The sequence below is a fragment of the Talaromyces amestolkiae genome (assembly GCF_001896365.1).
Source record: "Talaromyces amestolkiae strain CIB chromosome Unknown scaffold8.1, whole genome shotgun sequence".
Classification (NCBI taxonomy): Eukaryota; Fungi; Ascomycota; class Eurotiomycetes; order Eurotiales; family Trichocomaceae; genus Talaromyces; species Talaromyces amestolkiae.
Window position 1 is genome coordinate 1,387,503 of NW_024468044.1, and position 23,540 is coordinate 1,411,042.

The 23,540-nt window shown below is 45.2% G+C and overlaps 5 protein-coding genes across 5 annotated transcripts; 3 read left to right on the forward strand and 2 right to left on the reverse strand.

Annotated features, from left to right (window-relative positions):
* Nucleotides 1–614: 614 nt before the first annotated feature.
* Nucleotides 615–2,744, forward strand: BHQ10_005021 (uncharacterized protein; the record flags this gene model as incomplete). The annotated part of the gene is made up of 7 exons (XM_040877452.1): nt 615–623; nt 687–1,201; nt 1,265–1,348; nt 1,406–1,482; nt 1,533–1,708; nt 1,788–2,294; nt 2,358–2,744. 7 exons carry the CDS (start codon nt 615–617, stop codon nt 2,742–2,744), a joined length of 1,755 nt encoding a protein of 584 aa, XP_040733525.1.
* Nucleotides 2,745–3,189: 445 nt separating this feature from the next.
* On the forward strand, nt 3,190–4,820 carry BHQ10_005022 (uncharacterized protein; the record flags this gene model as incomplete). The annotated part of the gene is made up of 4 exons (XM_040877453.1): nt 3,190–3,514; nt 3,576–3,686; nt 3,760–4,069; nt 4,124–4,820. The coding sequence occupies 4 exons, from the start codon at nt 3,190–3,192 to the stop codon at nt 4,818–4,820; spliced, it is 1,443 nt and encodes a 480-aa protein (XP_040733526.1).
* Nucleotides 4,821–5,006: 186 nt separating this feature from the next.
* Nucleotides 5,007–6,122, reverse strand: BHQ10_005023 (uncharacterized protein; the record flags this gene model as incomplete). Its single annotated transcript, XM_040877454.1, has 3 exons — nt 5,007–5,127; nt 5,189–5,464; nt 5,542–6,122. 3 exons carry the CDS (start codon nt 6,120–6,122, stop codon nt 5,007–5,009), a joined length of 978 nt encoding a protein of 325 aa, XP_040733527.1.
* Nucleotides 6,123–9,096: 2,974 nt separating this feature from the next.
* Nucleotides 9,097–15,493, reverse strand: BHQ10_005024 (uncharacterized protein; the record flags this gene model as incomplete). Its single annotated transcript, XM_040877455.1, has 4 exons — nt 9,097–14,222; nt 14,280–14,558; nt 14,631–14,970; nt 15,029–15,493. 4 exons carry the CDS (start codon nt 15,491–15,493, stop codon nt 9,097–9,099), a joined length of 6,210 nt encoding a protein of 2,069 aa, XP_040733528.1.
* Nucleotides 15,494–20,426: 4,933 nt separating this feature from the next.
* BHQ10_005025 (uncharacterized protein) lies at nt 20,427–22,826 on the forward strand (the record flags this gene model as incomplete). The annotated part of the gene is made up of 3 exons (XM_040877456.1): nt 20,427–21,894; nt 21,946–22,233; nt 22,294–22,826. 3 exons carry the CDS (start codon nt 20,427–20,429, stop codon nt 22,824–22,826), a joined length of 2,289 nt encoding a protein of 762 aa, XP_040733529.1.
* Between the last annotated feature and the right edge of the window lie 714 nt (nt 22,827–23,540).

Sequence of the window (23,540 nt, forward strand, 5' to 3'; positions counted from 1 at the left end):
GGTCACCCGAATAATACGAGATCGAGTCAACTTGCATTCAGTGCCATGAGCGAGAACATTGAAATGTCTACATTCAAGGATAAGGTAAATTGGGAGAATCATCTTCTACGGAACCCCGCAAAGGGGGGCACATGCCTAACTGGACAAGGCATATGCATGTATATTGGTTAGCTCAAATTTGGGATACCTCTCCTCACTAAGAATCATGCTATATACGTAGATTCGGCGACGATCTCTTAGGAACAAAAGCCACAGATTGACACATGAGGCTAGACTCGGGGTATTTCGGTAGCGATAGATATTGAGCCGACCATGACCTGCGAAAACATTGACATTCAGATTCTATCAGCTTGCTATATTTTAAACACTATAAACGATGATTATAAAGAAATAACAGCTAGAATGTAGTATAAATAGGTGGAAGACCGTACTCTTTCCTTGACCGCTCTGGTAAATTTTGATTATTGTTGTTGTCCTCAATCAAGGCGATGTTTGACAATCATTTAGCGACGCTTGCGTTGCTACTCAGCACCCTCTTCAGGGTAGCCTTGGGTGTTACATTGACAGTGTCAAAAACGGGCGGCAATGCGTCAAGCCCATTACTTTACGGGATAATGTTCGAGGTGAGTATGCTTGATTCAAAAGTCCCAATCAAACACCATCTCTTTTTAACACAAATATGATAGGATATTAACAATTCAGGCGATGGTGGTATTCACGGACAAGTGCTCAAAAACAATGGCTTTCAGGGGACTAACCCCGGATTGACCGCATATGCCGCTATCGGTAATGTGAATATCTCACAAGACACGTCTAATCCTCTGAGTACGGCAATTACATCTTCACTCAAAGTATCTGTAACATCCGGAACTACGGGATACGTGGGTTTTGCAAACACGGGGTACAATGGTGTCCCGGTGTTGGAAACAACATATGCCAACTACTTCTGGATAAAAGGAACGTATTCTGGCACTATCACTCTACAACTTGTCGGATCAGAAAGTGGTATCGTCTATGCTTCTCATAACATTACAGTTGACAGTGACCCCACGACATTCACATACTATGAGACTTCCTTTAGATCGACCGAGTCCCCAGATGGCAACAACGAATGGCAATTGCTTTTTGATGCGACTGAAGTAGCAGGTAGTTCACTGAATTTTGGCCTGGTGCAGTTGTTTCCTCCAACTTACCACAACCGGTACGCCAAAACTAGACAATACTTTCTGGCAATGGAGGACAATACTAACAAAAATGGTATTAGGTATAATGGCCTTCGAGATGATGTAGCTAGCTTCCTAGCCGAAATTGAACCGTCTTTCCTTCGCTTTCCCGGAGGCAACAACTTGTAAGACAATACTTGCAAAATATAAAGACAAAATCTAACAGGGAGGATGTCACATAGGGAGGGAGCTTCACCCGGTGATCGCTGGAAATGGAATGAAACAATTGGCCCTGTGGTCGATCGGCCCGGACGCGAAGGTGTGTACTCGTCAATATGATTTTGCAGATACTAATAACGCAACGGATAGGAGACTGGACTTACCCGAACACTGATGCACTGGGGTTGGATGAGTATTTATATTGGTGTGAGGATATGGGCATGACACCAATCCTGGCGGTCTGGTCGGGCCTTACACTTGGTGGAGGAATTATATCCGGGTCAGCTCTCGGTCCGTATGTTGACGACATATTGAATGAACTCGAGGTAAGCAATCAACTTGATGTTCTTATTGAGAAGTTTAGGGAGATTTAAGAAGTTCTATGGAATCTTACAATTCTTGCAGTATCTTTTAGGTAACACAAGCACTACATATGGTGCTCTTCGCGCTAAGAATGGCCGTGTTAATCCATGGCCCGTGAGCCATATTGAAGTGGGTAACGAAGACAACATCTCCGGAGGCTGTGGTACATATGCATCCCGATTCACCCAAATATACGAAGCAATTCACGATCAGTATCCTGATATAACTGTGATTGCCTCTACCACGAGCTCGAGCTGCCTGCCCGCGACATTACCTTCAGGTGTCTGGACAGACATTCACCATTACGAATCACCGAATACATTTGTCTCATTATTTAATGAGTGGGACAACTGGTCTAGAGACCACCCTATCTTTGTTGGAGAATATGCGAGCACCACTGGAAATGACGGTAGTACGACATATTGGTCGAATATGCAAGGTAGTTGCGGAGAGGCCGTGTACATGATCGGCCTCGAGCGCAACAGTGATATTGTAAAAATGGCTAGTTTTGCACCTCTTCTCGAGCACTTCGATCTCGCTGAATGGTCGGTAAGTGTTGCTACTTTCTACGCTAATGCACTCTCATTCAACGGGTCTAACGAAGTCGCATAGCCCGACCTGTTCGGTTTAGATTCTTCGCCAGACTCAATCACCGGATCAACATCGTACTACGTCCAGAAGTTGTTCTCGACAAACAGGGGCTCAACGGTTCTCCCGGTGACCTCCGATTCGGCCTTTGGACCTGTATACTGGGTTGCATCAGTCGACAAATCGACATATTATGTCAAACTCGCAAATTACGGTTCGTCCGAGGAGCTAGTGACTATTGAAATTGAAGGAACAACTGCTGGTACTGTCCAGCTACTCTCTGGAGAGGAACTCGATAGCAATTATCCGCACAACGTAACTATCACCCCACAGAGGAGTGATGTGTCAGGCAGTGGAAGCTTCAACGTGACACTACCTGCCTGGGCAGTAGCCGTGCTAGCTGTGTCTTAAAGGAACCTTGAAAATATCTTCAGATATCAAGTAGCTTTACGAAGTCTTTCTGTCATCGTGTACGGCCATCCTGATATGATGCGCATAGCTTCTACAAAGAAAGTTACAGTGCAATGCCATTTGATCCGCTTGCCGCGAAGCTATCTTGAATATAAAAGTAGAAAATTCTTTAGGCAATTTGCATAAGCTGAGAAGAATAAACACAATAAGCCGTTTCTTCAACCGAGCAAAGTCCTTGATTAGGGTTATCCGGGTTTGGCTATGTTGTCATCCGAGAGCTAACCCCGTTATCTCCGTATGACAATCCAGCCAATCGGAAGCGGTAAGATGTTTGGGGGCTGAGTTAAGTCAAGAACCACAGCGCTGACTCTGACTCTACTCTGCAACTAGCGCGATGAATCACTGTTGCAACGGTATATGAAGTTGTCAACCTCACTAGGGCAGGATGCCGTTCGAGTTCATCGACAATAATGCGTTCATCGATCGCAAGACTCGAAAGCGCATTCGCAGTCTTGTCGCCACTGGAAAGAATGCAGGCAAAACCGTCGTGCGCCCCTCCAGGATAAAAGCATTCAAGGAGCAGTCCAAATATCCTACAGCGTTCTCCAGTGTGCCAGGAACAGTGGAGATAAGGCGGCAAGATTTATCCTCTTCATCGCCAGATGAGACGACATCGAGTCCTGAAATCGAGCGGCCGATCGGCGATGATCTATTCTTTACCTTCACTTCGAATCAGCTAAACCCGGCTTCTAGATATCTTGCTAAGAGAGGTAAGGAGACAACCTTTATCATACGGGGGGTCTTTTTTTCTCTAATCATGTCTTATATTAGCTATCTCTTTTCTGATGGCCCCGCGCCATGCGTCTGAGCTGAACGAGGCCTTTGAGAATAGTCTCACTGCTGGCCCGGCGCTAGCTAAAATGATGTTTGTAGATGAAACGTGTAAGCTATGGCCAAGTCTGAGGGTTGCCGAAATGCTGTGATGGGCATGTCATCTAACTTCGACATGCTATAGTCTTTCATTGCGCCATCGCTCTAAGTACAACAGCAATAGACAGTCTTTCTGAACAGTCGAGCCCTTCACGGGATGCAATTCACCACTTGTGTCACACACTTCGGCTGGTGAATAAAAAACTGTCCGAGAGCAAGCTTGCTTCCATGTCTACAATCGCTACGATTCTGATGTTAGCTCAATACGAACGGCATCAAAGTGAACAATATCAAGGTCTTGTACATTTAAATGGATTACAGAGGCTGATAAGCATGCGGGGTGGTGTGTTACAAGTACAAAAGGAGATGCCAATATTGATGCAAAAAGCGTTCAGGTAGGTGTGCCATTTTATAACCAGACCATGCAAATACTAATTGACAGCTCATAGGGTTGACCTTGATTTTGCACTTTATATGGGCACTGCAACGACATTCAATGTCAGTCACGTTCTTGCAGGTCGCATGGTTATATTTGGCCCAGCGATTGACCCCCTCGAGCGTCTGCGATCGCAAGTCATCTCGTTACCGGGGCTATCAGAGCAATTAGGTGCAGATCTTCACAATGCTCTACTTGAAGCAAAAGCCCTTGCGGGACAGCTCAATGATGCAACTTCCTCAAACACGCGCAAAGTCAATCTGTACACCTTCAACGCCAATATTCTTCTTCTCGGATACCGAGTAGTCTATATAAGCTCACTTAGCCAGTCATATCAACTGAGCAGAATTGAAAATGCAATTCATCTCGGTCTCGCTATATTCGTGACGACATTTATGAACGGGCTGGACAGGAAGATACCAAATATGCCATTCATGTCTGAACTGCTTCGAGCGCTAGTTAGATTTGGCTTCCAAGACGATCATACAGTTTTATTGTGGCTTCTATTTCTTGGAAATGCCACAGTTCTTGATTTCACTGACTATGATTGGCTTGTGCCAATGGTTGCAACAACGGCTTTGGAGTTAGGTCTAAAGAGTTGGGCCGAGGTTTTGAAGCTACTTGTGCGACTACCATGGGTCAATGCGCTTTATGATCGATCGGGTCAAAGTCTTTGGCTACAAGCCTCGACGTACTACGCTACTCCGTAGCCAAAAACTCCTCATCTTCCAGCTTTACATGTGGGGTGACTACGCCTGGGACCAGAACTAGTCGCATAGTTTGATACAACGGTGGCATAATCTTTTATTGCCTTTCCATGTTGACGTGATGCTCAGGTTAAAATTAAAGTGATATGTCACATTGCTAGGCATATGAACTAATGGAGCCGGCTAGATTCACAAGATGCTCTTCACCGATCCAGGTGAAATTACCTCCAACTCTTTGGCGAGGCTATTCCAGATTAATTCCTGGTCCTTCTTTCCCTGTTCATCCGTTATCCACGATGGCAGCTTGAAACTACAAAGTGAACACAGTCAGTAATAGACTCAAATAAGGCTATAAGGTCTTCAAAACTCACTCGGCCACCTCGCAATCACTCAGGTAGCTTCCGTGGCTATTTTCCCCTCCAACCGCGCCATGTAGGAGAGTACGGCTACCATCTTCCGCGGTCCGACCGAACTTTGCATGCATGTCGGCTAATTGTTTTTGAAATTCGGGTGGTGCGTTCCGAGAAAGTTCAGTCTTGCAAAGACCAGGGTTGACGAGATTCAAGACCACTCCTGTCTCAGAGACTGGAAGAAGCGTGGCAAGCTCGCGCACAACGAAAATCTCAAAAAGCTTGCTGAGTGGGTACCTAGAAAACGATTGATTAGTAAAATCGCCCTGCAAGACACGCCTTGTGACGTCTTTCTAGGATAGCCAAGTACTTACGATACTAATCCTATGCTGATATCATCAGCCTTCACTAGCGGATCATCTTTGATCTCGCTCCACTTTTCATGAACGTCAAAGCTTGCTCCGCTAGTCACAATGGTCACATGAGGAGTGATGCCAAATCGCTTCGCGTTCTCTTTCAACTTGGGTAGAAGTAGCAAGCCCAACAATATAGTACTATACACGTTGACGGTCATGCACAAGCCATGTCCCTCCGCCTTGCCCTGGGACGTAGCCACTGCCGCGTTTTCAATAACTGCATCGATGCGATCCAACTCTGTGATAGCTTTTTTTGCGAAAGCTTTTACTGAATCATAGTTCGAGAGGTCGAGAGCCCACACTTCGGCAGTGCCTGTTATCCCAGTCTCCTTGATGATTCGMCCCTTGGCTGCCTCACCTGCCGGTATATTGCGAACAGCAAGGATGACCTTGGCAGCACCGACCGCTACAAGATGCTTAGCTGCCTCCAGACCCAGACCGGTGTTTGCTCCAGTCACTATATAAGTACCGCCAGAGCATTTCTCGGGGCTGATGGCGAGAGGCAGATTAAGACGCTGATTCGAAACTTTGTCCGACATTCTTGTGTACTGGTATAAATTCGCAAAGTGGGGAGTTTTAGAACAATACAGAGAAGTAATATGAAATGTATTGTCTTCGTGACGATGATTATCAAATGTGACTAGAATCGGATCTTTTACAACCAGACGTGTCGAGCAATATTTATACTTGACCACCCTATCATCCAGAATGCATTGCACGCCGCGTATCATAGCGGAGATAAGCATGATGGGTTCTGGCGCGCAACAAAGTCCGAAGTTGAAGCCATTCCAAATGCCCAATAAGAGTCGACCTTCTACAAAGGGTTTAGCGTCGAACCAGACTTAGGGCTTTGCGGGTTTTGGGGTTTTTTCTTCCTGTCAACGAACTATCTCCGGGATAATCAGTCGAAGTCTGTATTGGGTTGTCGTTTCGTAGATAGTATGTTGCTGACTACTTGTAACCGAGTGCTGTCTATTATGTCCCTCAACACACTTGTAATCCCTGGGTAGTCACTGAATCATGAAATAGGTCTAGTAACTACTTAACTGCCTCAAACTTTACTCAAATGCCTACATAGGGCATCCGACGTATTGTTTTTACCTTTGTACCTGACTAGATACTGACTATAATTAATATATTTCAGCAACTTAGACCGATTCCTCTGCAGGCAGCTCGGCCAAATATACCCCATTCGATCGACTCTGGAAAAATATGTGCAAACGAAATGCTTGATTTTTAAACTGTGTTGCTAGCATTCACTGCAATGAGGCATAAGGAGTATTCATAGATGATCTCATAGAGATGTCCGATCATTCCGTTTATGGTGTGTTGCATCCTGGCGGAACAATACCAGGAACTTTTAGATCGTTTGAATCTGAAAATCTCCACCGCAGGTTGCCAGCCTTGGGTTTTCTGGACTCTATTTAAATCGTCCGTGATGATCTTCCCAAGAAACTAGCCTTTTTTTTTTTTGGTTATGACTAAGCGTCTCCTAAGACAAGACACCTACTGGAAGGCTAGTGCAAGCATCTTGCACCAGAGCGGAGCCCTTCGACATACAGACTTGATCCGCAGATGATGGCCCAGACAACGATACCCCTCCACAACGTCGCAGACGAGTACTACTCGAAAGCCGATACTTTCACACGCCACCAACCTCTAGTCAAGTCGCCGTTTTAAAGTCTAATTCGACATAACTTTACTTTTAATTGCAATGCATACTGCATATTGGTAGGAGGGGATAAGGCACTGATCAGACTATTACATCAATCCATATCGTCAGGATATTGTGCTGCAGAAATACGCAATGGTTAACGGACTGGTTATTCTTTTTTCAACCCATACCTAAATGCGAAATGTAGTGGCCACGCCGGTTATACATTCTCGGAACGTATGAAATCTAAAGACATTACTGTTAAATGCTTTCGAGGTTCCGAATGTGGCACTACAGCCGAATACAGACCAGATAGGATTACAAAAGATATTGAGAAATTCTCATTATAGTCGCAAAATATAGTTCTGAAGATGTTACGAAAGCCGCTCATGGGTGTACGGGACCCCGGGTTTTGCGGCCTTTGGAAATTCCATAAGAGATTACCCCAATCACTCTCGCATATCCCCAGAATCTTGCTTGCGGTGATATTTAGTGTGACTCGGCAAAAGATTGTCAAAGGATACAAAAAATGGCAATGACAGATAGTAGCTCTGCAACGTCGTCTCTCTTGGAGACGATTATTACTGGGAGCCATATCCTTCATAATCATGGGTAAGTGATCATGAGTTTTGCGATGTTGCCACAGTCTCATGATGCCTTCAGTGTTCTGGATGCCTACGGTCATCTAAGTGTTCGACATCCAGAGAAGAAGGACATATTTTTGATGCCCCGAAACATGGCCCCAGCACTTTTGTCGACCGGGTCGGACATTGTGGAATACTGGGTAGAGGATGCTTCCCCGGTTTACGCTAGCAGCCCAGACGGCTATGTCGAACGATTCATACACAGTGAAATATACAGAAGATATCCGACAATCAACAGCGTCATTCACAGTCATGCCGCTACAATTCTCCTGTTTAGTATTACAGGTATGTTGCTATTTTTGCTCATATAATGTTTGCGAGTTTGCGATGGTGTCTTATGGTATCTCAAACTTTCTCTAGGGGTTGATCTGCGGCCGTGTATGCACATGTCTGGGTTCCTAGGTATTTTTTCCCCGGAGCTCGGCACCTAGTGCGTAGAAATGACTAACGAATTTCATGTGACCTAGGGAAACACGTTCCCAAATTTGATATTGCGCAATTCTACTCAGAAGAGGACGTGAGGGATCTTCTGATAAGAAATCAAAGACTTGGCAGACATCTATCCTCTTGCTTTGCCCAAGAACCCAATGGTTCCCATCATCCTGTTGTATTAATGCGAGGTCATGGTTTCACTGTAGTTGGTGAAAGCGTCCCAGAGAGTGTCTTCAGAGCTATCTACACAGTTGAGAATGCTCAAATTCAAAGCGCATCGCTGACACTTCAACTCGCTGCAAGGACTACATCAGCAGCTCCTGTTGACAAAATGTACTATTTGAACGACTCTGAGCTAGATGCTACAACTCAGATGACACAGTGGTCGATCATGCGGCCGTGGAATCTGTGGGTGCGCGAGGTAGAAGCAAATCCACTCTATACGAACAATGCTTAGGTTATAGTCGCGCCTCTATATCATAAATCTAGCCAATTTGAGCTTTAAGTCATCTGTGCTGAGGATTTTCGTGCCCTGCGTTCATAAGGCTCACTTCCAAGTATGCATGATAGTTATCAAGTTTTTAAAAACAGAACTAAGCTAGACAAGTACAAGTATCAAATTTCTCTGAGAAATATCAAAATGAAAACAAGTAAAATATGGCACATCCTAGATAGCTGGTAGCACAGTCGTCAGGAGATATTAAGTGCGTGGACAAGTAGGGAATATTTGAAAATAAAGCAAGATATCGAAAAGTGCAAATAAAGACTTCTGGAACGATCAATTTACAGTTCCTCCTCCTCCTCTGCATGGAATCCATTTGTGTCCGATGTTTCCACAATCTCCCAACTCTTGATATTAGTATCCAACAAATCATCATTTCTCTCAGCCTTTCCGGATCCAAATTTCTTTGGTGTCCATTTCTCTACACCCTCAACACCATTGAGATCCTCTTTGAATTCGCGGAAGATATCGGCATTGAGACGTTCAAACTCACTGTAATCTTTGGGCCAGTCGCCCAAACGTTCAACAGCGAGTTTTAGAAGATCAAGGTGTTGACGAACATGTTGACCCTCCGTCCAGTTACTGGTCGCAACATTGACTAGTTCGAGAGAATATGCGGATCCATCCATGCTCATGCTCATATCACCACCTTCAAGTTCGGCAAACGATGGATCGCTAAATACACGTAGAATGTTTTCGTGAACGGCCGCGGCCTTCTTGTAGTAGCGATGGGCAATCTCATGGCCGGACTTCTGGCTCTGGTACCGCTGAGCGACGCTGGTATATAGTTGAGACAAGAGAATGGACATCTCAAGTGTGCTAGGATGACGAGGTCCATGAACGCGGCGACAATTATAGACAATATCTTCCGCGAGACGAAGTGCGCCCGACACCTCTCCCACCAGGTAGCGTACAAGAATAAAACGACGTCCCAGAGCAAATGTGACGGACGACTGCCACGTACGTTGAGCCTCACGACTGTTCCAAAGGAGCGTCAGAAGCCAGGCCAAAGACACGTAGTCCTGCTGTTCGCCGAGAAGAGCAATGATATTGTTCAAATTAGCGAGACTAAGTTGTGTCAAATTGATTTTCAGCTCTTTGGTAACCTTGAAAGCCTCCTGTAGGATCACCGAGGAAATCTTTAACAACTTTGAACGAGCAGCTTCATCGGATTGTGGTACGGCGTTGCGTCCCGCAACCGTCAGGCCAAGTTGGAAAACAAACTTCAAAATCGCCGCACTACGATACTCTGCATGAGCAGAAATGTAACGGAAAGCAGCAAGTGCAAGATCAGCAGCAACATCGTATCTCTTGGCGGCAATCAGCTGTTGAGTTTGCTCATGGCTTGCTATACCGACAGAACGAAGGAAGTTTTTAGTCTCGTGAAGGCTAAAGTAGTTGAGTAACGTGAGGGTGAAGATCCTGGCCTGAGATATCTCAGTCAACTTAATGCGTTTTCCCTCTGTACTCAGGAAATAGTTGAGGAAATCCTCATACACCTGCGTAGCAATTGACTGGCGTTCTCGGGATAATAAGAACGCATGTAGTCGTGCAGCAGTCAATGTAAGACTCTGCAGAGTGGTACTTGTTGATTTCAGTTGACCCCTATACTCTTCGAAGTAGATATACTCGGTAGTCAAAGCTGAGAAAATCTCATTCAGCGTGACCGATGAGTTTTGACGCAAGCTGTATTCAAGCTGGGCCAAGAACACTAAGCTTTGACGTTCTTTGGACGTCACATCGAAGCTGACAGACTTGACGTTGGCGCTGTCTTTCATGATAATCTGTCGGTAAACTTCGTGGGATAGCTCAGTCGCCTTATGAATCTGATTGGATGCAATGTAGCTTGTAGCTATGGCCGACGCACTAGCGATAAGTTTGGTAGAGGAAGTTTCTGTTGTCAGTATCTGTACCGTAGCCTCCTTCAACTCCTTGAGAACCGTCTCAGTCTCGTTACGCTTGGAGTAGAAGGAGACCATCTCTTGCATCTTAGAAAGAGATTCCTCGTGGGCCCACCCGTGGCTCTTCCGTATAGTGGTAATGCGACGCTTGAGAACGGATACGGCACGTTCAACCTGCGCCGAAGATACTGACTCTAATTCAGTTGAAGTTACTATAGCAGTCTGCTCCTCATAAATAGCATCGAGTGTTGCAGTAATCTCCTGATAGTCAATCTCCTCGGACTTGATTTTCAGTAGCTCCTCGTACAGATGAATTGCCTCAATTTCAAGTCGCTTGGATTCTTGGCAGATTTTTGCCAATGTCAAGGTCGCTTGGATGGTGATGGACGCAGTAGCACCGAAAGTAGCCTTAACCTTAGCCTGGTAATCGACTGTAATTTTATGAATGATAGCAAAATCTGTCTGTAGAGCCCGAAGAGAATAAGTGTACCGCGTGAACAATGATTTGACAAATTCCTGGTCTTCGAATTTAGGGTTGACTTTAGGCTGTTGAAGGAAGGTCTTATATAGAATCTGGTAGTAGTGCACAGCATCAGAATAGCGTCCTTGAGTCCACAACTCTGTGGCAACAATGACGAGAGGTTCGAATGCGTCTGGCAGACTGATATCAGAGTCTTTGTTGACGGCAGTGACAATTTGACGGTAATAGTCGACGAAGATAGGCCGTGGACGCGTCAGCTCTGCCAGAGCCCAGAGATTGGTAATCACGATTGAATGGTGAAGACCATATTTACCAATATAATCGCTCAGTAATTCCTGGCGAAGAGTAATGATTTTGTCGGTTTGAGAAGTACGTTCGAACAAGCGTAGAAGTTCCGTTGTGACACGATCAAGAAGTTTGTCTCCAACTTGACGATCGGATCGAACTGCTCGATATATTCTTGTACGGATATCTTCTTCCTTTCCCAGTCGACGACGAGCGTGATAACATTGACTCAACTTCTCGGCAAGCTCGATGCAGTGATCGACATGCTTGCCAGGAAGAGTAACATCTTGAAGTGATGGAGCAAAAAGATTGGGCCAGATTCCATGCAGGACTCGCTTGATCAAACGAGTACTATCGTGCCAGCGATGCTGTGAGATGTACATCTCGTAGAGAGAGGAGACAGCTGTAATCGAAGTTTGATCGACTTTGGTGATAGAAGACGACGCTTCATATACAATCTCCTCGAGCGTGGATTCGGAAGTGACAGAGGATGATGAGGACACCACCTTCATAACCTCTTGCGACGTGATCTGAATGCTCTGCTGGATCTCTTTATATGTAGACGTCTGGGTTCGGCTAGTGCTCTCGTAGAATTGCGCAACACGCTTATAGACTGAAAGAGCAAGACTAGCTAAACCGACAGTCTTCATGACATTGGCCATTTCGGATATGTAAGAAACAGAGGTCTCGGTTGCCACACTTGTCTGTTCATACTCTTGCCACGTCGTCGTGAGTAATGAGGATGCCTCGTACTCCCGCTTCTGCGTTTTCAAAAATTGAGAGTACGACAAAACAGCCTTGAACTTTCTTTCTTCCCACTCCGAAGAATAGTGCATGCGACATTCTCTGCTTGCGCGTTGCCAAATTTGAACGAATATCTGCTCAGCAAGACGGAAATGACCTTTGGACGAATATTCTTCAGCTTTTTTCAAGAGAGACCAGAAGTCTTGGGTTTCTGATTCAATAAGCTCATCCCTCTCCTCAATGTCTAGGAGGAGTGTTGTTTGAGTATCCGTCTCGATCTGGGTAGCATGACCAGTGAGATGTACATTTAGGCTACCACCTATATCACGAGCCTCTTGAGAGTCTGCACCATATTGCTGTATAGTAGCTGACTTGAGAGAAATTATGATCTCTCTTGCCTTAGACTCTTCCTTGATAAGCTGATAGTGTTCAACCAACTGAGTAAGTGTTGAAATCACAATTTCAGAGGTCGCTCCATAATGAACCTTGTAGGCATCGACTAGTAGGAGAAGGACTTCCTCCCTTCTAGTCATAATCTCTGTTTTGGTCTCGGTGACTTTCTCGGCCGTTACTTCTAAGAAGAGACTTGCAACTTGCGTGGTAATGATGTGCTGTGAGTTGAGTACCGTGCGGCTGATAGAAGTTGCCTCATAGAACAACTGGCCTGCCTCTGGATAGCGGTTGATTTGGCGGTAAAACAGAGCAAGTGTTAGGATTGACTGTAGTGTTGCCAGGTGGTTGGGTGTGAGGATATTACGCGTCAGCTTCGTGACAGCCGTGTACCATGACAGGAGAGTCGGTACGGGTCTATGTTCCCAAACAGCCTGCTCCAGCAAAAAGAATGTCGTGTTTGTCGGGAAAAGCTTGCCAAATTCCTTTTTGACCCCATTTTCTCCATCCGTGGTAAATGCTGTCGTCTGACGGAGATGTGTGAACCAGTATCGCAAGGAAAAGTCAAGAAGGACGAATTTATCAAGAAGCTTCGACTTTTCGAAACGATCGAAAGAACTCAATGAAGGCTCGGAATCTTCCGTAATTGCAAAACGGGAGTAGATGAAAAGCCTTCTCAGCAAGTCGGCATGTCTATCCTTCACGCTTGGAATAAGCTTGCCCTTTGAAAAGACATCGATGATAGCCGAGCGAACTTGACCGTGTCGCAGATAGACGTAACCATCCTCAAGGTATACTAGAGAATTTACTGGCTTGAGGAGKTTCAAAACGTCGATCTTCCGATCTATGACTGTGGCCTTGTCGATTTGAACAGAGAGCAATGTGGAGAGTTCGCTCTGAGATAGGGGACGATTAGCAGTGGCTAGCCAAACCAACATAATTTTCACTTCCTCCGTGAGATCTGGAGACTGTATAAATTGCGCGACGAAGTCTACAATGGTGAACTTTGAAGTAGCTAAAGAATTGACAGACTTTTGCAAGGCTTCGGAGGTTTCTGCATTGCGCGCGAGCTTGGAAGCAAGCTTAGCCCAGAGAAAAGAGCCATTGGCAGCCTGGGTGATTTGCTCAATGAGGATTTCTTGTTCAGTCTCTGATAGCTTGGTATAAACTGGGTACGTTTCGTACCCGTTGCGAACCACGGCCGCAATGTCGTCAAAAATCAATTCCGAGGTTATGTTTATGCTGGTGAGTTCTCTTGATGCCTCGAACCTCTGAGAGCCCAGAACGATCAATTTGAAGTTAGCTGTCTTGTGTGTGACCTCTTGAAGTCTCTGAAGCAAAATGGCCTCTGAGCCAGAGGTTTCATCGAGGCCGTCAACGACCAGTACGACAGGCTTGGCTCCACGGAGAGGGGATCCGAGGGACGCGTCTAAGGCACCCCAAAGAATCTTCTCATATTCATCTATGCCAACGGCCTTCTTACTACGATCGTAGGCATTAGAAAGAATTTGGAATAATTGCGTGTTGCCGATTCGTTTTTCAAACAACTGGCGAAGGATCGACTTAACCACTGCCTGAGGTTCTGCCTCCACAGGGACTCGAGCATCTGAAAGTTGGGTTATAAGTCAGTTTGGCTGATGGAAGATTGAAAAATATATCTTACTAATTGGAACAAAGATTGTGTTATATGCCACACCGCCGATAGGGTGTTGTAAATGGTCAACAATGACCGAAGCTAAAACCGTCTTTCCGGAGCCCGGTGCACCTGAAATTGACAGACCCTTGAGCTGTTGACTCTTTAGGAAACGAGTCAGATAAGGGCTCAACCACAGGCATGTCAATTCTTCACGGTCATGGGCAAGGTGCGAGGTATTTTCGGCAACATTTGCAAGTACACGGTCCTCTGGAGCCAACCACTGCCTGATGGATTTGATTTCGGAAACTAGAAAAAGAATGTTGTTAGCCGCGTCTATGGTCCTCAGATTGTTACTAGACGGTATTTGCAGAAACTCACCACGCTCCCCATCCAAGTCATCTTTCAAGAGTTGGTGTTTCCACATTGCCTCAGAAATCTTCTCGCACCGACCACGGAAACTCTCAATCTGCCCCGAGAAAGTGCCATAGATATTCACGGATATGGAAGGTTTTGTCAGCCCACGCAGAGCTTTATGGAAGTATGTCGATACACTGGCCACAAGTGTAACTAGGTCGGTCAATGCCAGGACGAGTTGTTCTTTGATCTCTTGGGACACCGCGAAAAGCTCGGTACGCTCGAGGAGGTTCACTAGCACCATGGATATGCTGTAGAAAAATCCGAAAGAGATTCTGAGTGCCGAAGAGTTTTCTTCACCAAGCTATCCAGGTAGAATTAGCTTGAACTCGGTGTGATCTAATGTTAGATAGGAAGCAAACCTCCAGCAAGATTGCACAATAGCCGTATGCCAACTGTGCAGCCAAGTAGCTATCTCCCGCAAAGTGCTCGATTGCAAGGTCAAATGAGTGCAAACGTTCGACAAATAGTTGAGCCCATGCGAGGACCTTGTCATAGCTGCTTCCCTCTGGGGGAATCTTACTCATACGCTGATGACGGATCCAGTCTAATAGTGTAGCGTGATTTGCATTCAGCAGCTTGGAGGATGTTGTCACTCCCAGTTCGTCACCACTTCTGCGTTTCAGGGAATATACCACGTTAGAGATGTTTGATGACTCTCCAGCACCTGCTGCTTTTCTGGAGATCCTTCGTGAGACCACCGAACGGGCTGCGCCATTAGAGACACTGTCAAAATCGTGAAGACCTCCAGAGATTCGTCTCCAATGTCCCCCCGCCCCGGGTGACAGAGGGTTCAATGTAGATTCGGTTTGCAGAGAAGGTGCCATGTTTGTTGAAGGAAAAAGATTGCGTGAAATTGGGATAGTTGGGGGCTTGGGTTTTTGTTGAACAGAAACCTTGGGGGGTTTGACAGTATTTTGATCAACGCGATGCTCTGATGTGTTTTCCACCATGTATTTCCTAGGTGAGGTAACCAACTTTGGGGGAAGAGGATGGTCACTTTCGGGTACTCTATTGCAGCACTTGAAGCACTTGAGACAAAACATCCAACAGCTTCGCAATATGATGTATGCAAGGAAGTGTTGAAAAAAAGATATTCTGGATATTTAATGTGCGTACTGCCTGTCTATTAAAGCTATTCCTTAGGATACAAGGGTCCGGCGGTCGTTTGCATCAAAGCTAACCTTCCGAGCTCTTCATGCACTATGCACGGTGGACCCTTGGATAATCTTCCTAATGCAGAGAACGACCCGGCTACTCCGACTTCGAGGTATCTTAGAACTACAATGGTTCATAATCCTGTCGTATGGTGGCGAGATTCATGTCTAGCGCCCGATTACAGCTAGCATCTGCCCATGAGATCCGTGATTCATTATCAAATTTGGAAAAATCAAGGGATCTACAAACATTGACGTCTCAAACTGGAATCACCCATGCACGAGCTTGGTTAGAATTGTTGCTGATCCCATTGTATCATATCGCACGCAAATTTCGACGAGAAGAATGAGGAGTACGGCTTGCAGCATGACGGTCCGAGCTCCCAAGAAATCAACCTAAAGCTCTATGCAATTGAACGAGGTGAATGGCTCGTGTGGAAAGTTTCCAGGTGGAGACGAAAACACTGATTGCAGATTTTCTCGGACTCAGCTAAGCCGCCTTTCGCTATCAATCAGCCATTGGACAGCATAGGCAACATAGCCTGTCTATTTTTCTCTTTCAGTGTAACAATGTGCTGCATTTGAGACACCTCGCAGTAGTAAATGGCTGCCTGAACCATACATGCATCTGATTCCTTCGTCCTCGGCTTCATACGACGAGTCTCGAATGAAATGTTTCAATTGGAACGCAGGGGTACAAGGACGCTCGAACCAAGCGGAGAAAAGGCCCGCATATGAAACCGTCATTCGTTCATTTTCACGAGACTCCCAAATCATTGTCGCACTAGGAGACATCAAGTCCAGACATCTGACTCGAACTGACATCTTTTAATGTCGTAGTCATGCCTTCATCGTTGTTTGTTAAACAGAGCAACCCCAACAAGGCGATCCCAACGATTTGGAAATTGTATATTGTAGAATCATGCTTAGATTATTGACCGACTAGTGGAGAAGTACGAGGTTCATCGCAATGCAAGTAGTTGGAGCCTATGTAAAGCTGCTTGCTAGGCTCAAGCCAATCCAAGGACTTGCGAGTGGACGATGTATGGGTGGAGGTATTTGTCACTGAAGCTGATCGGTTACAAAACACTCAGAAGGGTGCTGCAAGAATGACAAGGGTATGAATGAATGAATTAGTGACCACTGACCTGTGCCGCTGCATTGTATTTTGACGCAAAGAGGTAGGACGTGGAGGTCAACAACGCGTGTCAGTTAACACAGGCTCAGAGCCAGCCCGGTCTAAGTGGGGCCAGTGTAGAGTCTAGAAGCCCAAGATCAGAGTTTCCGACATCGACTGATGAGTTTGGCTGGCGTCGGATGCTGGGGTTCGTCTTGACGATACAGTTATAGTTGCTGGCCAACCCGCTGATCCACCCCGCCCCCTCTGCGGACGGTTCAAGACTTGATCTGTTTCTCAATTTTTAGACTCTCTGGAAGATGGTTGATTACTATCTATTTCCAATTTTCATGCTGTCGATCCGGCCTGGCGTTACGTACAATACCCGAAGCCACCTCATTGGAAGAAAAGCTGACGCTGGTGACGGGTGGCTGGCGATAGTTCGTGTTAGTGGAGAAGACGAAAGATTCCGAGGCGCTCGAAGCGAGCTACTGAGTGCAGCCATATCGTCCCCGCTATCGGTCAAGATTGAAACAAGGGCTTCGTCCCACACTAGAATGGATACGCACTTGAGCAAGACGTCGTCTTTACACGTCAGGAAATTTTAGACGTCTGACGACTTTGATTGCGTAGTAGTTCTTTCCTATACATAAACATATTGGCAAAGTCTTCTTGCCAAAACGGCGACTCCTCTTCGAGTTTTAGCACTCTTCATGCCAGTGTGCTCAGTATACTGCAGGGCGGACAGAGTTACGACGTACGGTGCAGCTCAGATTCCACCACGGAAATTGTGCTCGAGCAAGTTACAGGCCAATTGATAGTTGATATGTGACCCCTGCAAAGCGCGCATGTGCATGGTCTCGATGCCGTTCCGGGCAAATATAAGCAGCAAATCATGTCGATCCGGTTCATGAGTTTGTTTTTTAAACCCCGATCTAGTCAGCAAGCTACTCTCAATCATGAAAATTACTAACAGGGCTACCTATTATTATACCATTCCTCATAAGTATATCAGTTCTTGTTGATTCAAATTCTGCTCGGTTATCATAACCACCTTTAGAAGTTTCGCAATTGAATTGCTTTCTGACATTTCGAAGGGAAAGAACTATGTGAACTTCAATCTGGGTATTCAAGAGGCCATGCTACCCATCCTGCTCATAATTAAGTTCAACGATCTTCGTGCTACGTGTAAAGAGTATCATGATGATTTAATGTATGAATCTCTACCCCCGAAATGATCTGCTTGCAGAAGACCAAACCAAGTAGGAATATACTCTTCACACTTTGGTGTCTGTTAGTACATGCATAAGTCGATGTCCTAGGGCATTCATCTATGCGATAGTCATTGTAAATGAAGTACGTAGGACGGTAGTATACATGAACTCCATATAAATTGTGCTCATACTCCGTAATGGAGGCCAGGATTTACTCACCACTTAGCATGAGGGATTACAAGCACTTGGAAGTGCTAGCACGGACATCAAACTAAATTCGCCAAATACGAGCAGTACGCGTGTACAAGGAGACTAGGTGAGCTAATTTCCACAACATATTAATATGAACTTATGAACGTACAGGCATTCCGCATATCAGCTAGCCACCCTACCCAAAGCAGCAGAATATTCCGAGTGCAGAATAGACGAGCCAGTTAAAAAAGACAAGTAAATAGTCGCTCAATTTTAAATTTTATTTCCAGGAACCTACTGTCAAGAACTCAGAGTTAGCATAGTAGTGCTTAATTTAGTATGGATTAAGACCTAGAAAGGAGAATCCGTAATAGAAACCTCGACCCGGATGTTTATCGCCATTCTGATCATGCTAATACTAGCAATACGGAAAAGGTATTCATTTTTTTTTATACAACCAAAATAATTCAATAAATATTTGGTAAACACGCCTTGAGCCATGAACGGCTTGTCGATATCATATAGTGCATCTTTGCGCTACCTACCTAATGTCCAAGGTAGAAGATATATGAATATCGTAACCTCAACATTGAAGCTATCCGTGTGGATCTAGGACTGAAAGTCGCCTTACAAGATATATTGACTGTTTACAATAGAATATAGTTCGCGACCTGTTACGCAACAGTTAGGTATAAAAAGCCAATGGAGTTTTACACGCTGTAAATTTTCCTTACAAGCTAAGTCAATAATAGCCTTGAAAGTGGATAGGTAAACAGAGCACCGCAACGGGATTTACTCTTCATGACTAAACATTAATTGAGAAATAATCTAGTTTAACACCTGAATTTGCACATAATTACACCCGACTGATTGGACATGTACCCATTACTACCACATCAGCTTTTTCAAAAATTATGGTCGTGGCAAGATGATCATCGCGACACCGGCACTGTCCATCAGCTCCTAGATCTCAATGTCAATGTCTGTCATACCAACCGTGTCCAAGGTCAGCGTCAGATAGTTTGAGACAAAAGCAATTCCCTGAACAAGTAAGCGAGATTCCTTGGTTCCTATAGTAGGACTAGAGATAGTCGCGTATATTGTATTGAGCAAATGCTCAATTGCAGATAGCGATAAGGGTTCTCTTTCGGTTCCCTGGTGTCTGCGCCAACTCTTCTCCATTCGACCGTGGAGGCTTTTTTTTCCATTTCGATCGTTCGACCATTTACACCGAAATGAATAAGTGGATGATAAGTTCGGGCTAATGTTCGGATAATTTCTTCTGTCGTCCTTTGGCAATGAGCCATCTAAGTATATAGCATCTCATTTCACAGCCGCCATACGTACGCCAAGCAGATGGACCTACCGTGGCGACTCCGGAAAAAAGTATCTGTAACAAGGGAAACACTGCTTGAAGGATCGAAGTAGCTCTCCAGAACCAATTATCGTTGAAATGCTCGTTGGTGCCATAAGTATTCAATGAAGCAAGTATACCGCCAACATAATAGATAGTCCAAACAGCGCTGTATAATATAATCTTAGACGCTTTGTTTTAGCTCTACCGTAATGATGAGCTATATTTACCTAGTGTATTTGCCTCGGTGTCGGACAGGCCAGCTCTGTTATTAACATCGGTGAAGGCTGCACAACAAACATCGATTCAATATCGACAAGCACCCTTGAGAATACGAGCATGCCGTAATTGACGCATGCGGCTTGACTTGACTTATGTATGGATGTATAGGTTCAGAAGAAAAGATTTTCAGTCATGGCACCTTCGAAGAGAAGTAAAATACTCAGACAAATAGTTAATTGATCAAATTCCAATGCCCGTTTTTGCGAAGTTATTTGTAATCTGCCAATCTGGACAGTCTGGACAATTCGCAGTTTCCGGCATTTGCCGGCATGATCCTGGTCCATGATTAGTTAAGATTAGACTCGGACAGTTTAGCTCGACTCCCGAACTATAGAGGGTTTAATGCTGTGGGTTTCTTAGGATGCTAAGGAAGCCTTGGCGTTCTACACGCGAAATGACACGATCTAAAGAATTTTGTTAGCTTCACGGTCGCGGTAACTTCACATGCGCTACTACTGGCAACTGCTCATTAAGCATGATATACATAGAATGTCATCCCGGCGCCAATATTCTAGTTGCGACTCATGTCGCCGATTGAAGCGCAAATGTGTCTATGAAGAAACCACTCGTCGTTCGGGACTGGTATGTCTCCGCTGCAAGGAGCTGGGCTACAATTGCACTTTCGACTACATCTCAGCACGTTTGGAACAGAAGAAGAGGAAACGTCATTCCACTGCTTCCGATTATAAAAACTATCAGAGTCAATCGACAGAGCTGATGTCCATCGGAGAGCCCGTTGACACCATGGACTGGATTTCGGTTCTTCAACCTTATGACGGAGATGTTTCCATTGAGTTTGACGACTTAAACAACGATATAGCGGCTGAATATCTCAATTTGGAAGGTCTCGATCGAGAATGGCAAGATCTGACGATGGCTGGATGTGCTCAATCGTCGATCTTGGACACAAATGGTAGAAGTAGTGACTATACGTTGCAAGTTAGTCCTAAGCCGAAAAATTCGAATTATTCTGGCCCTAGAAAACAAATCGAACGAGCCCAGCTTTTCGCCTCTTGGAAGGGAAGCCCAACACAACTGCTCAACTCGACCTTCACAGCAAGGTCGCTAGGAACATGTCTTTACCATACTTATGCCGCCATGATGCATGGAATGGAGTCAAGATATCTGGAATACGAATGCAATCCATTCGGTCCAACTCATAGATATAAATTTGATTTAGAGGATGTATCGCTGGTAATCGAAGACAACCGCCCTTTAAACGAGCTTCCCGGTCCAAGGAAAACAGACTCTCCTACTATGAGCACGTTGCAAAGTTTGCCAGCTCTGAAACAGATTCATGAAGAAGGTTTAAAGCAAGACACACCGCTTGAGGATACGATCAAAATCACATTCGTTGGCTTGGCCAAATTCTTGGATCACTTTGGGCACTTTTATGGGAACAAACTGGATCGGCGAAGTAAGGCAGAAGATGAACGTATGCTGATAGCAGCCCAGCAAGTTTTTGCACTTCAATGGGCAGTAGAAGGGTCACGCGAGAAAGACACATCATTTCCAATAATTCATAGATCAGATGGCTCCTCTACAGAGGACCTTCATGCATTTGCCAGCTCGTGGTTCAAAGCACGGTCTCTAATTCTGAATGCTACACCTGGCTGCTCTTTTACGCGTGTATATGCAATGATTCTCTTCCACACCTGTGTTGCTCCAGAAGAGGCCAAAGAGGTCGCAGGTCAATTGAATAATATTCTCGATCGATGTCTCCATCAGTTCGAGGATCTTAAAAGTATGGTGGACGAGTATACTAAGCTGTTGAGCAGCACCTCGACTTACCGGAACCTGCTTCAGTCCTCTGTCAAAGCCTTTCAATGGTTTGCATATATCAAGGATACTTTTGCTGCCTTACTTACCGAACGGGATCTTATACTCACCGAAAATCCGCTTAACTTATCTGGTAAGTTCTAATGATTAGCTGGGTGTTTCATGGGCTGATACTCTACAATAGCGACTGGCTTGCGACTCACCCCYCAGCCTGTAGACAATTTGGTGGATGCGGATATACCGTTTGTCTGCCAGCGAGCCGTTCTTCTCATTTACCGGATATTAAGGCAGACTGCTAAAGTTAAGCAGTTTGTACGTGATATTGCATCCACTGAAGATTCACCTCAGCTAGACGGTACTTTGGACTATGCAATAGGCTTCGTCGAGGAGTTCAATCATACATATGATGACTTCCTTAACCGATGCATGGCTGACTTTCAAGCCCTGTCCTCACCATCCAGACTGTCTTTTGGTACGTTTCTAGCTCCCCGTCATAATCCATGATATGTCATATTGAAATCAACGCAACCAGGTTATCTGGTTCTGTTTTGGAGCCTAGGGACCCTGACTCTAGCCGAGTCAATTGAGCGAGTACGTTGCAGTTACTTACGACAAGGAACCAACATCGGAGAATTTGCAATAGGCAAAGGAAAACAGTACGAGTCGGCTGCAATTTCGTCGGTTATCGCGATTTCAAAACACATCGCTGATATGTCAGCTGAAAATGCGTCCATCAGCATCTCCGGCGACTCGGGGATGAAGTTACCATTCATTTCACATCACGCGAGTCTTGCGCCCATTGTGGCTGTTTTGAGTAAGAGTATTAATCATATGCTTCAACGTGTCATGGACAGCGAGAACCCACATGATGGTGCCCACTGGATGCTATCAATCAAACCTGTGCTCACTTGTCTACTCGATATGAGATCAACGGTGGCAGGATCCCGCTCTATTCAGTCTCCGCTGAGCAGGCTAGTAGCTTCTCATGGAGATCTTATAATGGAGTGTTGGACTGTTGATGATCCTAATGAGTTGCTCGATTTTCCCCTGAGTACTTCTACGTAATCTATCGAATAGAACACTTTTCAGATTGGCATCAACAAATAACAGCTCAGCTGAACAGAATCCACCTAGGGCTGAATTCCCGCGGCTGACATCTTCCCTCTTGTCTCGTATCCTTATCCAGTCTCTCTTTTTACTTCTCTACCTCTCTTTTGTCCTCCTAATAACACCTTTGAACAAACATCCTTGCTCTCTGTAATGTTGAAGCTAAAAAACTTCATCTTCTTGTTAAAGTGTAAGAATAGCAATAATTTGACCCTATCTTAGACCAGTCCGCCCACTGAGAATACGTTTGTTTCCCCACCTGCTACTTCCGCCTCCACTACAGTAGATCCCCGCTGCCGGCGAGTGCCTCCACCATCAGTCTCGTTGGATTCCAGCAAGTAATCACCTATCAGACTTTACACTATCATAACCGACCGATATGCGAGTATAATGTAGTCCGACGTGAGCTTATAATCCGTAGGAGCAATTATCGCCGGGCGCTTGATCTAACTAAAGCTTTGCGAGTCGCTTAGCCTTAGAGGTACCAGAATTCATCATAACGATTGTCGCCAACAACGCTCCGGATTCACACATGGCTAAGGATTTTCACGGATTGTTAGTTAAAGTACAGTAAACAGTCATTATCCTCGAATAGGATGAAAAGGCCGTCTAGAAATGTGTTCTTAGTAATCTTTCCAGCCATCGCGGAGATCCGTGACGGCTCCGTAGCGG